The 17,039-nt window shown below is 51.7% G+C and overlaps 1 protein-coding gene across 3 annotated transcripts in view; it reads right to left on the bottom strand.

Annotated features, from left to right (window-relative positions):
* Positions 1–9,894: 9,894 nt before the first annotated feature.
* LHFPL4 (LHFPL tetraspan subfamily member 4) overlaps positions 9,895–17,039 on the bottom strand; it is a 51,830-nt gene continuing 44,685 nt past the window's right edge. For 2 of the 3 annotated variants that reach the window (XM_073009896.1, XM_073009897.1), the window contains exons 3-5: positions 13,592–13,828; positions 11,689–11,781; positions 9,895–10,228 (exon numbers count right to left, since the gene is read on the bottom strand). In XM_073009896.1, the coding sequence (XP_072865997.1) occupies positions 10,128–10,228; positions 11,689–11,781; positions 13,592–13,828 (431 nt within the window). In that variant the 3' untranslated portion in view covers positions 9,895–10,127. The remainder of the gene's footprint in view (positions 10,229–11,688; positions 11,782–13,591; positions 13,829–17,039) is intronic. The other variant, XM_038002483.2, reaches the window with a different exon arrangement.

Below are 17,039 nucleotides of genomic sequence, written 5' to 3'. Positions count from 1 at the left end.
TAGCAGTTAGAAGGGTATGCTATAATTAAGCTGTACATTTGTTTTATTCTCTGTGTGTGTTATGTTTAAGAAAACAAATAGAATCTTATCTGGCCAATATAAACTGGCGAACAGCTCTGCTACTAAGAGGTAATTTGTTAAGCTCATGTCTGATTTATTTCTATATGCCTAGAGCCTAACAGTACCTGACCAGGGTAGGTATTCAATAAATGTTTTGTGGGGTGAGTACATGAGTTTGAAGAAGCCTCCAACCCACTCCCACACCCGTTTTGGCACCTCACGGAGCTTTCCAGTGCCGCTGGATGGATCTGTGTGGGCACCCCCAGCCTTTTGCTCTGCCTAAGTGGACTGGAAGGGAGTTTCAAACTAGGGCTCTGTTTGGAAGTGCGTCTGGTAAACTCCACCAACCTCACCCTCTGTCCCCCATCCCTTTCAACAAGAGCATGTTCTGTGTCCTCTGGCCTCCCGACACTCTACTCCTACAAAGCAGTTCTCTTCTCCCTGTCCATCTTTCTCTCCTAAGCTCTCTGCTGTGTATTCGGGACACCTTCGCGTTTCCTTGGTAGAAAACACTACTTCCCTCCATCAAATCTCTTGGCCCTTGCTGAATTGTGGCCTTCCCTTAGGACACCGCCTACCTTGCAACCCACTGAAGTGAAGGCTGCTGGATCTTTTATATCTTGTTGCACAGAGGTTCTCCCTACATTTGTCCAGACACATACATCTTGTCCCTCAGATTAAAAACTCCCCTACCAATGCTCCCAGCATCAGTGATTATATCTTTTTTTTTTTTTTTTTTTTTTTTTTTTTTTGAGATGGAGTCTCGCTCTGTTGCCCAGGCTGGAGTACAATGGCATGATGTCACAATTTCTGCCTCCTGGGTTCCAGCAATTCTCCTGCCTCAGCCTCCTGAGTAGCTAGGATTACAGGCGTATGCCACCATGCCCAGCTAATTTTTATATTTTTAGTAGAGATGTGGTTGCCCCATTTGGCCAGGCTGGCCTCGAACTCCTGATCCCAAGTGATCCGCCCACCTCAGCCTCCCAAAGTGCTGGGATTACAGGTGTGAGCCACTGCGTCCAGCCTATACCTCTTCATTGCTGTTATCTTTTAATCTTCCAACCCCTCTCTGATTCTTAGATAACTTTGACTAGTCTGCCCCCTACCCTAATTTCTGACATTTTCCCCACTATTTGGGTGGACATCCTAACCAGGGTTCCTGTCATCTCAAAGTCGTCTTCAAGATCTCCTTGGAATATTCAAGTCAAACACTCAGCTGTCTACCCACAATCTCCTGTCCTCCCAGCTCTTTCACAGAAACTTCGGTCCCTTTGTCCTGACACATTCTCCACTTATGGACTCCATTCAGGGCTCCCCATGTTCAACACGCAGCCTAGATTTCATGGTGGATCTCACACACTCAGGACACTCAACTCACCTTGCACCTGTTTTCTACCGTCTACCTTCTCTGTGTGCACCCTCCTGTCTTCTGGTGCCACGACAGATTCATAATCCTCTGTCATTCCTTTTATAGAGCCTTAGCTCCTTTAGCAGCAGTTCCGAGCTTTCACCACTCTTCTCGAAATCCCTCTTCCTTTTTTTTTTTTTTTTTTTTTTGAGATGGAGTCTTGTTCTGTCACCCAGGCTGGAGCGCAGTGGTGTGATCTTGGCTCACTGCAACCTCTGCCTCCCGGGCTCAAGCGATTCTCCTCCCTCGACCTCCCAAGTAGTTGGGATTACAGGCACATGCCACCAGGCCCGGCTAATTTTTGTATTTTTTGTAGAGTTTCACCATGTTGGCCAGGCTGGTCTCAAACTCCTGACCTCAAGTGATCGGCCTGCTTCAGCCTCCCTGAGTGCTGAGATTACAGGCACGAGCCACTGCACCTGGCCGAACCCCCTTTTCTCTTTCAGTAAGCAACCTTGTTTCCTGCTTCACTGAGAAGATGGGTGCTATCGGGTAAGAATGCATTGAACTTTGCCCTGCCCTCTACCCCAAAAGAGACCTACGTCTTCTCATTCCCTCACCTCTTCTCCAGTGTTTCTGAATAGGATATCTCTTTTGTCTTGAAGACCAACCTCCATACCCTGAGCTGCCTTGCATTCACCTCCCTGGGGACCCTGTTCCTTTAGTCATCCTCTCTTCTTTATCGTTATCCTCTTACTTGCCATGACCAGTGAGCATTGGGAATGCCCCGTAATCAAAGAGAGATTGCACACCCACTCCAGGTAACACTGCTCCTTGCCCACTGCTGGTTCATGGAGTGTTATTGTTCCTGCGTGAATGAATTCCAATCACTCATTTCCCCTTCTTATCCACACGTCTCCAAATAGTGATCTTCAACCCGTCACCTCCCACTCCCTCCCTGAACAGACCTCAGTTTGGCTCTCCCTGCACTCCTGAATGTGCTCTTATCAAGTTTCAGGGGTGGCCTCCTTGTTCCCAAATCCAGTGGACACCTTTTTCAGTCTCTTATACAGGGCCTCTCTGCTCTACCTGACCAGTTGACTTTCCCCTTGAACTCTACATCCTTGGTTTCTATAAAGCCATACTCATGATTCTCCTCTTGACCCTGACTCTTCCATTGTCCTCTCCTTTGCGGACATCTGTTCCTCTGACAGTGCTTTATCTTGCAGTGCTCTCCAGCATTCCAGAGCTCCGTGCTCACTCCACACCACACAGTCACCCAGAGCAGGCAGGCTCCTCTATGCTTCCGATTTCCACCACTACCTGGATACCAATGCTTCTGACCCAGATTTTTCTCTTGAGCTTCCAAATCCATATGTCAGCTGACTGCTGGACAGCTCCACTAAGGCATCTCACATGCATCTTTTTTTTTTTTTTTTTTTTTTGAGACGGAGTCTCGCTCTGTCACCCAGGCTGGAGTGCAGTGGCGCTTCCTGAAGATGGAACTTCTTACTTCTCTTAGACCCACTGTGACCTCCTTGTTTCAGGCCAGGCTTCTGATTTCTCTTTCACTAAAGTTGTCTCTGATATGGTGTGGCTGTTTGTCCCCGCCGAACCTTATGTTGAAATGTCATCCCCAGTGTTGGAGGTGGGGCCTGTGGGAGGTGATTGGATCATGGGGGTGGATCCCTCATGAATGGTTTAGCGTCATCCCCTTGGTGATGAGTGAGTTCTTGCACAGTTAATTCACACACATGAGATCGGGCTGTTTAAGAGCCTGGGACTGCCCTCTTCTCTCTGTCTTGCTCCTGCCCTTGCCGTGTGACATGCTGGCTTACCTTAACCTTGCACCATGATTGTAAGCTTCCTGAGGCCTCACTACAAGCAAATGCCAGCAACATGCTTCCTGTACAGCTTGCAGGGTCATGCGCCAAAATAAGTCTCTTTTCTTTATAAATTGCCCAATTTGGCCAAGTGCAGCAGCTCATGCCTGCAATCCCAGCACTTTGGGAGGCTTGAGACAGGAGGATCACTTGAGCCCGGAGGATCGCTTGAGCCCAGGAGTTTGAGACCAGCCTGGGTAACATAGCGAGACCCCGTTTCTATAAAAAATAATAATAATAAGGCCAGGAGTGGTGGCTCACGCCTATAATCCCAGCACTTTGGGAGGTCAAGGCAGGTGGATCACTAGGTCAAGGGATGGAGACCATTTTGGCCAACATGGCAAAACCCCATATCTACTAAAAATACAAAAATTAGCTGGACGTGGTGGCGCAGCCTGTAGTCCCAGCTACTTGGGAGACTGAAGCAGAAGAATTGCTTGAACCCGGGAGACAAAGGTTGCAGTGAGCCGAGATCACGCCACCCACTGCACTCCAGCCTGGCAACAGAGTGAGACTCCATCTAAAAAAAAAAAAAAAACAACAACAACAACAACAAAAAAAACAGATAGCCAGGCATGGTGGTGCCTGTGGTCCCAGCTACCTGGGAGGATGAGGTGGGAGGATTGCTTGAGCCTGGGAGTTGAGGCTACAGTGAACTGTGATCTCACCACTGCACTCCAGCCTGGGTGGCAGAGCAAGACCCTGTCTCAAAAAAATAAAAATAAATTATGCAGGCCGGGTGCAGTGGTTCATGCCTGTAATCCCAGCACTTTGGGAGGCTGAGGCAGGTGGATCACTTGAGACCAGGCGTTTGAGACCAGCCTGGCCAACATGGTGAAATCCCATCTCTACTAAAAATACAAAAATTAGCCAGGTGTGGTGGTGCATGCCTGTAATCTCAGCTACTCAGGAGGCTGAGGCAGGAGAATCCTTTGAACCAGGGAGGCAGAGGTTGCAGTGAGCCAAGACTGCGCCACTGCACTGCAGCCTGGGTGACAGAGGGAGACTCCATCTCAAAATAAATAAATAAATAAAATAAATTATGCAGTCTTAGGTATGGCTTTATAACAATGCAAAAATGGGCTAACAGTCTACCCCTAATCCAGCCCCCTAATGCTACCACCAGAGTGCTCTTTCTAAAATCCAAATTGAGTCATTTTTCCTTCTGCTTTCAATCCTTCAGTGGTTCCCCATTGCTCTTAAGTCCAAACTCCTGTCCATGGCCCCCAAGCTTTCTCATGGTCTGGCCCTAGCCTGTCTCTCTAGACTCATCTCTGACTCCTCCCTGCCTCATACTTCACGCTTCAAACTAAGTTGCTTTTCGTCCTCCATACACAGTTCTGCTGCCTCCCTCAGTCTTTTTCCTCAAGCTGCCTTCTCTTTGAATGGCCTTCCTGACCCCTCCTGCCTAACTTCTCGTACTACAACAAGACCTACTCCTACACTGCCCACGTCACCAAAAGCCATTTAAGGTGTCCCTGCCTAGGACACCCACAATACCCTGCACGTAGCAAGTCATGTGTTATTTTCACATGTTCATCTCCCCAGCCAGAATTATGCTTAAGACAGCATCTCTGTTTTGCTCATTTTTTTTCTAGCTTAAGTGCTTAGCATACACTAAGTGCTTAAAATGTGTTGAAAGAGGACTTGATTTCCAAGTCTTCAGTGTAGCTACCTGGTATCGGGCACATTACAGCATGCCAGACACTCTGCAGAGCGATGTACACACATTCCCTGGTGTGTTGCTTACAGCTTCCCTTGCGGGGAGTCACTATTGTTCTCTCTATTCAGTGGGGCTTTAGGGAGGGGCAAAGTGACTGGACTGAGCACTCTGGCTAGAGCAAACGAGGCTCCACTCTTTTCTGCCTGTGTGGACTTGGACAAGTCAAACCTGTGCTGTCAGAAGTGTGCAGAGATGACTGTATCACTCCCTCTATTCACTCCTTTCTCCTTTGTAACAGAACCGTATTTTTTTCTTTATTTTTTTGAGATGGAGTCTTGCTCTGTTGCCCAGGCTGGAGTGCAATGGCACCATCCCACCTCAATGCAACCTCCGCCTCCAGGATTCAAACAGTTCTACCTCAGCCTCCCGAGTATCTGGGATTACAGGCACACACCACCATGCCTGGCTAATTTTTGTATTTTTAGTAGAGACGGGGTTTCGCCATGTTGACCAGGCTGGTCTCAAACTCCTGACCTCAGGTGATCCACCCACCTCAGCCTCCGAAAATGCTGGGATTACACGCATGAGCCACCTTGCCTAGCCAAGAATCCCTGTTTTATTTGGGCTGGCAATGTGCCGAGATAACAGACCACATGCTTTCAGCCTCCTTTACAGTTAATGTGGCCCATGTGACACAGTCCTATGGAATTTCCAGAAGTCTTCAGATGAAATGTGGACCAGGTGACTGGAGCTCCAGCAGCCACGTTGGGCCATGAGGTGTTCTTGAGGATGTAGGCAGGATTGAAAATGGCAGTGCAGGTCGGGCACGGTGGCTCACGCCTATAATCCCAGCACTTCGGGAGGCCGAGTAGGGCGGATCACAAGGTCAGGAAATCGAAACCATCCTGGCTAACACGGTGAAACCCCTTCTCTACTAAAAATACAAAAACTTAGCCAGGCTTGGTGGCAGGTGCCTGTAGTCCCAGCTACTCGGGGGAGGCTGAGGCAAGAGAATGGCATGAACCGGGGAGGTGGAGCTTGCAGTGAGCTGAGATCGCTCCACTGCACTCCAGCCTGGGTGACAGGGCAAGACTCCATCTCAAAAAAAAAAAAAGAAAGAAAGAAAGAAAGAAAATGGCAGTGCAGAAAGATAGGAGCCTAAGTTCTGGATAACACTGAAAGCCATATCAGCCATGATCTACCCACCTCCAGGCTTTTTTTTTTTTTTTTTAATGTGTTGGTAAAATAAACTATCTTGTTAAGCCACAGTAGTAGGGCTCTGTTAATACCAGCCAAAGCTGATCCATGGGGTAGGAATCTTACCCCTCTTGATCCCAGTGACTCAGAGAAGTGGCAGCCAGCATGGGTGATAGAAAGTGTTTCTTTATTTGAATGTCATTCCACCTGCACTGAAGCTCAAACCCAGCAGCAGCAGAAGGGGTCAGGACCAAAATAAATGTTACCAAATTAGACAATGAACAGCGAGGACACACTCAGACAGAACTTACTAATGGGGTGTAGACAACACCAAGCTATCCTAACAGCACACAGCAAGGCCCTCAGAGGCCTGCCTGTCAGAGCTCTGCGGAAGGCTCCCTTGTTCCCTGTTCAGGAAACTCCAGTCCCACCCAAAGGTTAGCCGTGAGCCAGGCAGGGGCCTGCAGAAGTTTCTGGTGCTGGGAAGATCCCAGCTTCTCCAAAGGCAGGATTTCCCTTTCTCAGTTCACACTGGAAGCTGGAGAAGGGTTATTCCCCGCATGCCCAAGTAGGACGCTCAAAAGGCCAGGGACTCTCCCCACAGCCTTATCTAAAAGTTCTCATCATCTTGGCTATCGCAGGCCTTGAAAAGGATCTTGATTCTTTGGTCCTCACCCCCTCAGGAAAGTTTTCCTCCATGGGTACCTGTCCTCAAAGCCGAAAATTTTCATAGCCCCAGTTCCCAGAAGGACTCAACTGACCAACGCTGTGGGCCAGGGACTGAACCACCCCTAGGCTGTGGCTGCCGTGGCCTCTCCTGAGTCCCCAGATCAGGCAGAGAAAATCGGGCAGTGGTAGACCCCTGATCCGGTCACAGTTGGGGGGGTACTTCTCTTGGGACCTGAAGCCAGAAGGCTCTAGGTTGGAGCCCAAAAAGGCCCTCCTGGGGTCAGAAACAGGCACTGATCTCCTCTGCTTATCTCCTCCTGAAGGCTAAAGCCAGATTGCCTGACGATAGCAGAGGCAAACCACAAAGCCCCCTTCCCATGACGTCTTTATTGCCCCAGGAGAGCCATTAGGGCCTCACCTGGGACCCACCACTGGAGCACCTGCCACCCACCCCATCCACACCTCTGCAGAACCCAGGGCCCCGGTCTATGGTTTGGTCCCCACTCTGACTTCTACCCCTTGCCTGTGTCACCCTGGGGTTCCCGCAGACTTCAGCCCACACAACTCTGCCTTCCTGACCCCAGACTCCCTGGTGCATCTCCCCCTGGCTCTGCCAAGATGGCAGCTGGCCAGGTGCGGTGGCATGGGAATGTTGCCAGGCTACCCCACCAGGGAACTGGCCTCCCTCTTCTCCACCCAGCGCTGACCCCCTCCTAAGTCAGCTGGACCCCCTCTGCCCTCTGAAGTGGCTTCCCTCACTCCAGGCCTCCCCAAAAGGATGTGGCCTTGGCTGCCTGTGCCCCGGGCCTCCAGCCTCTGAGGGGTCAGTTCTAACCCCCTCACCAGGGCACAGGTTTGCTGGGTGTCCTTGGGGAACAAGGTGTAGCAAGGACACCTGGTAGCAGGCGTCCTTGAGGGAACAAGCTCTCCCCTCACCCAGTGCCCAGACAGAAACACCCTCCTCACTGCCCCACATCCTGACTCCTTCATCCTCCCCTCCCTCCTCTGCATCCCATTCTTGCCCCCTAACCCACATCTCCATTTACCTCTTCCCCGCTCCTGAGTCCTTTTTCCGCCTTTCTGTCCATTTCCCCTCCCCCACCCCAAGCTCTCCGGCAGCCTCTCAGCTGGTCTCTCATCTCTCTCTGCCTCTGCCCCTGTCTCTCTCGATCTCTTCTCCTTGAGCTCTCTCTCTCTGTGCCTCTCCGTCCCCCTCGCTCCTTCTCCAATCGTCTCTCATCTCCCTGTCTCTGCACCCCTCCTCTCCGCACCCCAGTGTCTTCCCCCATTCCCAGTCGCTTGCTCGGCCCCTCCCCTCACTCTCTCCTAGCTCTGCTCTTCCCCTCCAATGCCGGGCTTTGGTTTGCATATTTGAGGAACTCCCTCCTACCCCCACTCCCTCCCACAGGGCTCCCACACCCTCCCGCATTTAACCCGGACCCTCTGTCCCACAGCACCCCTATCCCAGGCCGACTGGACTGCCCAGGAAGGCTCTGCGGGGGAAGGGGAGCCCAGGGCTGGGACCAGAGCACTGCGGGGAGGCGTTTGCCCAGGAGGAGTAAGTGGAGGAGTGGGGTTGGGACTTGGTAAGTTACACGTGGCAGGAACCCCCCAGGCCCCAGAATCTGATTCCAGCTGGGTCCAGAGTGGGGAGGCAGGGGACTTCTAGGGTCTTTCTTGGAAACCCTCTCAGGTCCAAGTCTTGTGGAAATGAACACAAGGTTGGCAAACACATGGCACTCAAGCGACCTTCTCCCCTCCTCCGAGGTCCAAGGCAGCTTCCCCCAGCATCCTGCAGGTCACTGCCCCTTCCCTGTGGGTCCAGGCCATGAGGAGGGGGCGCTGGACGAAGCTGGTCTGCACCAGCAACTAGTGCTGAGGGGAGCTGTCCAGGCCCCAGGGCAGGGAGGCTCTGCCCTGCTGCCAGACCCATAGGGGAATGAGGGGTGTTCAAAACATACCAGGAGTCTCCCTCACCTGCTCCCTGCCAAGGGGAAGGGAGTCGCTCCCACAGTGGGAGGAGGGGGGAGAAACTTCTCACCTGCCCCCCTAACACACACACTCTCACACGCGCACACACGCACACACATTTCACTCATACACATACACTCATGCCTCGGCTCCAAGCACTGCCCACAGGTGCAGACCCTGGGCATATCGCAAGGCGAGAGGTGGGCCAGGAGGACAAAGAGGCTGGGACAGGATAACAAGGCCTAGGAGAGGGGACAGGGGTACCCTGTTCAGAGATGACCTGCAAGTTCAAGTTATGCAGAAAAGTATCAAAGAGACAAGACAGTCTCTGCCCTTGGTAGATGCCTGGGGTGTGGAGGGCATGAAAAGGGGCAGAAGGGGTAATGCATCCCCCAACTCCCCACCTCTGGGGTCCCCTCCATACCCCCCAACCCTGACAACAGGGCCAAGAAGTCTGTGCTGTACAAAACAGGCCAGGGTCAAGGGTCCAGTCATTGGTGAGACATCCCAGCAGAGAGGAGGCCTGGGCAAAACAGGCCAAGGTCAAGGGCTCAGTCGTCGGTGAGATGTTCCAGCAGAAAGGAAGAGGAGGCCAGGTCAGCCCAGGCTGAGCAGCTTCTAAGTTCCAACTGCCGAGGCCACTTGCCCCCTCCAGCTGCCTCCAGAGCCTGAAGGTCTTTTCTGACTCTGGGCTGATCAGGGAACCGGTCTGCGGCTGACAGCAAGGCCCTGTGTGGTCCCTCGGTGCAGCTCTCCCTCTGCGTGAGCTGGAAGCAGGCTGGAATGGGGCAGAGGAGGTCCCAGGGGAGACTGGTGGCACCTGGAGCTTTGTGGCAGATGTGGTGGAACCAACATCAGCCAAAAAAAAAAAAAAAAAGTAGGAAAGAGTCCAGCCCACCCTGGGGCAGTATCTAGAATAAATTTCTTGAGGAGGCAGGGACCAGAAGAGGTGTGGATACAGCCAGGCAGCAGCCCTCCAGACTGAGGGGGCCTGGGGAGCTGGAACTATAGCTCTGCTCTCCCTGGGGATCTGCAGGGACCTCCAGGCCAGTCTAGAGAGGAGAGGAGAAGCCCAAGGGCCTGGGTGGATGCAGCCTCCCTTAGGTCAAATTTAGGGAGGAGCAAGAATTAGACCCTCCCAAGGTCTGGAGGGCCTCTCCTCTCCCCCAGGCCACATCCAGGCTTTCCTCTCCTCAAAGCCTGGAGCTCGCAGGGTAGTCGGTGAGAAGTGAGTCTGAGATCAGGGTCTTCCCTCAGAGCTTGAATGGAGTGACGAGAGGGCAGGAGGCAGGACAAGCTGAGGTCAGGCCAATTCCTGGACTGTGATCCTGGCCTTTCAGGGTCCCTGTGAGTGAGCCACGGGGCAGGGAAGGACTCCCCATCCAGAGACATCACCCCCGGGCCGCAACACGGAGCTTACTGTAGAGCCCACAAAATCTAAGAGAGAGAGGGAGAGAGAATTAGAGAAATCAGAGGCTGCCTGGGCATTCGGGCTTTCCTTACACATTCCCCAGGGCAAAAGTGAGCAGAGGGGCCGGGCGCAGTGGTTCACGCCTGTAATCCCAGCACTTTGGGAGGCTGAGGCGGGTGGATCACTTGAGGTCAGGAGTTCAAGACCAGCCTGATCAACACGGCAAAACCCTGTCTCTACCAAAAATAGAAAAAATTAGCCAGACACAGTGGTGCATGCCTGTAATTCCAGCTACTAGGGAGGCTGAGGCAGGAGAATCGCTTGAACCCAGGAGGCAGAGATTGCAGTGAGCCAAAATTGCACCACTGCACTCCAGCTTGGGCAAAAAGTGTGAAACTCCATCTCAAAAACAAACTAACTAACTAACTAAAAAATGTCAGAGGGGCCAACTGTACAAGGGCTGAAATCCCAGCCTCATCTGACCAGCAGGATGGCCATGAGCAAGCCATTTAATGTCTCTGAGCCCCAATTTTCTCATCTGCAAAATAAGGATCATAGCCTACCTCACAGGGTAATTCCGAAGGGTCAAAAAGAGACAAATAATGACAGCCAAGGACTTGGCAGTGTTTGGTCATAGAATATGCTGGAAATGGAAGCTATTTCTTTATTTATTTTTTCTTTGGTTCCAGAGGTCTTCTTTTTAAAAAAAATTATATATTTCCTTTTAATAGAAACTGGGTTTTGTTACATCGCCCAGGCTGGGCTTGAACTTGTGGGGTCAAGCGATCCTCCTGCCTCAGCCTGTAGCTGGGATCACAGGTGCGCGCCATGGCTCTTGGCTCGGAGGTCTTTGGGTTAAAACTGAAGTGGGAGGCTCACTCATCTTGAACTCCCAGTGAGGGATGGAGGTTCCCTGGACACTGAAGGGAGGAAAACTGGGGCTCCTTTACATCGATTTTTAACACTAAGTTGTTAAGGGGCTTTGGGAAGGGAGGAGAGGGACACTGAGGGGGCCCACTTCACGTCAGTCACATCCTCACACCCCTTCTTGATAAAGGCCAGATCTCAGTCTTAGTCTTGCACTTCTAGAAGCTGCCGCCAGAGGGCAGGCCTTGACTTCACACCAAGACCACAGAAATCCCGGGGTCTGAGGGACTGCGTCAGTTATTTAGAACCTGCCTCTGAGTACAGGTTAGCAGGTCAGCTTCCCAGGAGAGCTCCCAAAGCCATGCAGGAAATCTCTGGCCTCACCAGGTTGAGACAGACAGCGTGACAAGGGGGAGAAGCTTGGGCTTTGGACTTGGACTTGGGTTCAGATTCTGCCTTCACCACTTAAGTGACTTTGGGCAAGTTACTGGAGCTCTGGAGTTCTCTAAACGTGGCCTTTTTTCTTTATTGTATTTTAATGCCACTTGATGTATATGAAAGTTTATATGCAATACACTAATTATAAAGCATACAATGTGCCAGGTAAGGTGGCTCACACCTGTAATCTCAGCACTTTGGGAGGCCAAGGCGGAAGGATTGCTTGAAGCCAGGAGTTCAAGACCAGCCTGGGCAACATGGGGAAACCTCGTCTCTACAAAAAATACAAAAATTAGTCAGGCGTGATGGCGCATGCCTGTAGTCCCAGCCACTCAGGAGGCTGAGGCAGGAGAATTGCTTAAGCCCAGGAGTTTGAGGCTGCAGTGAACTATGATTACACCACTGCACTCCAGCCTGAGCAACAGAGTGAGACCCCCCTCCCCCAATCTCTTAAAAAAAAATACAATAGTAAGCACTGATGAGCTCACCATTCAATAACTATAACTCAGCCAGGTGTGGTGGCTCATGCCTATAATCTCAACACTTTGGGAGGCTGAGGCAGGCAGATCACTTGAGGCCAGGAGTTCGAGACCAGCCTGGCCAACATGGTGAAACCCCATCTCTACTAAAAATACAATAGTTAGCCAGGTATGGTGGCACATGCCTGTAATCCCAGCTACTCAAGAGCAAGAGGCTGAGGCACGAGGGTCACTTGAACCCAGGAGCTGGAGGTTGTAGTGAGCCCAAGACTCTGTCTCAAGACAAAAAAAAAAAAAAAAGAAAAAAAAAGGACTCTAACTCTACCAGTAATTTGCATATACCTCCATGCTCCATCTCATATACTTCACTTCCTCCCCTTCCATCATAACCACAGATGATCGTCATCCTACCTTTCATATTTATTATTTCTTTGCTTTTTTAAGAAAAATACTGCCACAGCTGGGCGCGGTGGCTCACTCCTGTAATCCCAGCATTTTGCGAGGCTGAGGTGGGCAGATCATGAGGTCAGAAGATGGAGACCACCCTGGCTAACACGATGAAACCCCATCTCTACTAAAAATACAGAAAATTAGCCGGGCATGGTGGCGGGCGCCTGTAGTCCCAGCTACTCGTGAGGCTGAGGCAGGAGAATGGCGTGAACCTGGGAGGCAGAGCTTATAGTAAGCTGAGATCGTGCCACTGCACTCCAGCCTGGGTGACAGAGTGAGACTTCGTCTCAAAAAAAAAAAAAAAAAAAAATACTGTCACAAGTACATGTGTGTTTAAACAATACATTGCTTAGTTTTGCTTAGTTTCGAGCTCAATAAATATCTCACTCTGTCATCTTCTGGAACTTGTTTTTATTTCCCCTCTCTCAATATTATATTGCTGAGATACGTCCACTGTGGTACATATAACTGAAGTGTGACATTTTCACAGCTGTGAGCTGCTCTGTGATGTGAACATGCCACATGTATTTATCCGGCCTCCTGTCCATGGCCATTCGACTGTTTATAGTTGTTTGCTACAGTGACGCTGCAGCCACCAGCACCCTTGCATGCTTCTCATGGGTTTGTACCTGAGGTGGGTTTGCTGGGTCATAGGCAAATGATCAGATCTGAGGGAGAACATCAAATCATTTTAAAGGTGGTTGTACTGTCAGTCGGGTTTCTTTTTTTCTTTTCTTTCTTTCTTTTCTTTCTTTTTTTTTTCCGAGATAGCCTCTCTCTCTGTCATCCAGGCTGGAGTGCAGTGGCACAATCACAGCTCACTGCAGCCTCAACCTTCTCAGGCTCAGGTCATCCTCCCACCTCAGCCTCCTGAGTAGCTGGGACCACAGGTGCTCGCCACCACACCCAGCTAGTGTTTTGTATTTTTTTAGGGAGGGGATTTCACCATGTTGGCCAGGCTGCTCTTGAACTCCTGGGCTCAAGCGATCTACCTGCCTTGGCTTCCCGAAGTGCTGGGATTACAGGCGTGAGCCACCACGCCCAGCCAGGGTTTCCAATTCATGCAACCGTTTTACTCCTTTTATTTGAAATTATCCTGCCTCCCAGGAGCAGGCCTGGCTCCTGCCACTGCCCCCCAGCCCACAGCACACTCGCCTTTGTTCTCTGGCTTGAGCTCCTCCTGCAGCAGGTCTGTTTGCCGGTTGCCCAGCACAAAGGCGAGGAAGGAGAGGATGAGGGCGTTGAGGATGCCGATGATGGCCAGGATGTATGCCCAGCGCACTGAACAGTCCCCCAGGGAGTACTTCCCTGTCTTGGCCCCGCACATGTCCCGGATGGTCTCGGCGTCCCAGCCATCAGGAAAGATCATGCAGCCCAGGACGAGGCACAGAGCTGAGGGGCAGAGCACCGGGCCCACCACCACGGTCAGGAAGGAAGAGAAAAGATCATTACTCCCTAGTGTCCACAGTCTGGGCCCCACCCTATTGCGGGCAAGTCAATCCAACCACGTGCTTGTTACCCACTTCCAGAGAGGGAGAGAGGGCAGGGGCAGGGAAAAGAGAGAGAGAGAAAGAGGTCTAGGACGGGTAGCAGAAACTTTCTGGAACCTGCAACGCCCTCTCCCTTCCCCATCAGATCAACTCCTCCAGGAAGCCTTCTGGGAATATGAGAACATAGCCACCCACAGCCACCTCCTTCAACTTCCTCTAGCATCGGGACCAACTCCCTCTCCCATCTCTCCCATCCTCATTATTATTTATTTATTTATTTATTTTTTTTTTTTTTTTTTGAGGCAGAGTCTTGCTCTGTTGCCCAGGCTAGAGTGCAATGGCGCGATCTCTGCTTACTGTAACCTCCACCTCCCAGCTCAAGCAATTCTGCCTCAGCCTCCTAAGTAGCTGAGACTACAGGTGCCTCCCACCATGCCTGGCTCATTTTTATATTTTTAGTAGAGATGAGGTTTCACCATGTTGGCCAGTCTGGTCTCGAACTCCTGACCTCAAGTGATCTGCCACCTCAGCCTCCCAACGTGTTGGGATTATAGGAGTGAGCCACCATGCCCGCCCTCATTGTTATTTTTAAAATTCTTGTCCTTCACTCATCAAATGTTTATTGGGCACCGTTTTCCTTTTATTCAGGATGCTGGAATACACTTTCATTCACGCAGTTGAGCACTTTGCTAAGAGCACAGACTATGAAGTGCCAATGATAGGACTTAGCCTAGTTCTTCCCCTAGCTTGGCTGTATGACCTTGGGGGATGCCACTGAACCTGAACAGGCCTGTGTCAGTCAATACCATTGTACTTACCTCACAGGGTGATTAGGAGGATTAAATGAAGTAATGCCTGTAAGACACTTTGCACAGTGCCAGCCACTCAGGTAGCATTTATCCAGAGCCTGCCATATGCCAGGCACTAGACCAGGCCTAGGGGGTAGGGAGACTTGGATTTTAGCTTCATGGAGCTTGCAACGTAGTGTGGGGAGAGGTACGTAATAGCAAAGCGATTAAGAAGGCTGGGTCTCAAATCCTGGCTCAGCTATTTTCTAGATGTGCCACAATGAGCAAGTTCCTTCACCTTTAAGCCTCAGTTTCCTCATATGTACAATGGGAACAATGATGGCATCCTCAAATGGTTGTAAAGATTATGAAAGGCAGCAAAATGTAAAGTATCTGGCACAGTAAGTTCTGGGTAAATCTTGGCTGTTATCAAAACCAGCTATGACGCCCAAAGTAATAATTACACAAATAAGAAAGTAATGTGGAGAGTTGGTTTCAGGTGAGGGGGACAAAGGCAAAGAGGAAGAGAAGGGGCAGGCTCAGAAGGGCCTTGGCAATGGTTCCCTAGCTAGCATCCACCTGCTTTGGATTTAGCAACCCACCTGTCCCAGTCCCAGCCCGGGGGGGCCCTTGGCCAGCACTTAGCCTAGTGGATGAGACCCATGCCTGAGCTAATGAGCACATTGAGTTCCTCTGGTAACACTGACTGGCTTGGAGAGTGGCAGCTGCTGCGTCACAGGGCAGTCAGAACCCCCGGATTCAGCAGGCCACTGTGAAGATGGGGTCTTCCCCTCCACCGGCTTTGTGTCACCAGCTTGATGGGGCCCTCGTACTGCCAGTCCTGCCAGCATTTGGGTTACTGTGTCTGAGACCCAAAGGTTCCATAGAGCTCTGTTTGGAACCGTGGGGATCCTGAGCCTGCACCAGGCCCACGGAATGCTTAGCCTGGGTTTTAGATGACAGTGATGCAAAGTGGGGGTAATGGTCAGCTCTGCCCACTGTCCACCTGGCCCATATAGTCCCCAGGGTGGGAAGGGGCCCTTGGCTGTGCCAGCTCCCTCCCACATCTACTGTGGAGGGAATGCTCCCAGGCTCCAGCCTCTTCTGGCTTCCAACGGAGTGGGCCCTCCTCCCCATCGTGGCACTGCCAGATTCCAGCCAATCCTCCCCCTCTCCCCAACACGTGCTCCTCTTCCAGATGCAGGCTCCCCCTACAATACTGTGGTCAAACAGGCACTGCAGCAGGGCTCCTCCCCGCACCAGTGCTCCTCCTCCAAATCAATTATCCAGTCCAGTGGAACTCACCACCTAAGGGCTGGGAAAACAGTTCCAGCCAAGGGGAATGGCAAAAGCAAAGCCCTGTGATGGGAACAAGTTGGATGAGTTAACCAACTAGCAACTTTGAACAGGCCAGAGTTCAGGAGAAAGCCAGGGCTGGACATGCAAATTTGGGAACTGTGGGCACTTGTAGGTACTTAAATCCCGAGGACTGGACATGGTGGAAACCGAACAGAAGGCTTAGGACTGAGCCCTGGTGCTCCAGCATTAACAGGGCAGGAGGAGGAAGAGGGGCCTGTGGAGAAGGCCTGGCCATCATCTCTCCACATAGCGCTGCCCTTTGCCAGACCCTCCAGGACCCTATCTGAAAGGAAAGGAGGGTCAAACACCAAGGAAGGGAATGGGGCAGGGCGAGGAGTGGTCTCAGCCCCAGTCCTTCCCCCGCCCTCGGAGTCCCCAGGGCCCTTTCCCAGGCTGGTGCGCTCCTGCCTCCCTATTCCCGGGCTCTAAATCTCCAGCAAGAGGCAGGAGTGGGAAAGAGTCAGAAGAGGTGGCAAACCCACACCGTCCCTTCGCCTCCTCTCTGACCGTCCACTCCCAAGGTGCAAGAGGCGCGGGTCCCGCAGCAGTCGGTGGCTCCCGCCGGGAGCATCCTCGTCTCCATGGAAACCGCGTCTGCATCCTGGCGCTTCCAGCCGCGCCGCGCAGGCTCCCGCGGGCGGTCTTCCTCCCCTCCGCAACCTGAGCACTGAGGCCTCGGGGAGGTTTTCTTCCTTTTGCTTTGCGCCTGCACCTTCTTTCTGCCTGTCTCTCTCTTTCGTTCTGTGTCTCCATTCCTTTCTCTTCTCCGCCCTTTTCATCTTTCTTCGCATCCCTCTCTCTCTCTCTCTCTCTGGCTTGTCTACTTTGAGCTCAAGTCTCAGTCTGGACCCCCGCCCCGCCCGCTTTCTCCTTTACTTAGATCTCTCAGCATTTAACATTCATTGAACTCCCTCCTCCTCTCTATTTCTTTTCTCCCTTTTCTCCGTTCTCTGTATCTATCCCCTC

Source organism: Chlorocebus sabaeus, chromosome 22, assembly GCF_047675955.1.
Source record: "Chlorocebus sabaeus isolate Y175 chromosome 22, mChlSab1.0.hap1, whole genome shotgun sequence".
Classification (NCBI taxonomy): Eukaryota; Metazoa; Chordata; class Mammalia; order Primates; family Cercopithecidae; genus Chlorocebus; species Chlorocebus sabaeus.
The sequence above is the reverse complement of the archived record's forward strand: the minus strand, read 5'-3'. Positions and strand labels throughout refer to the sequence as shown.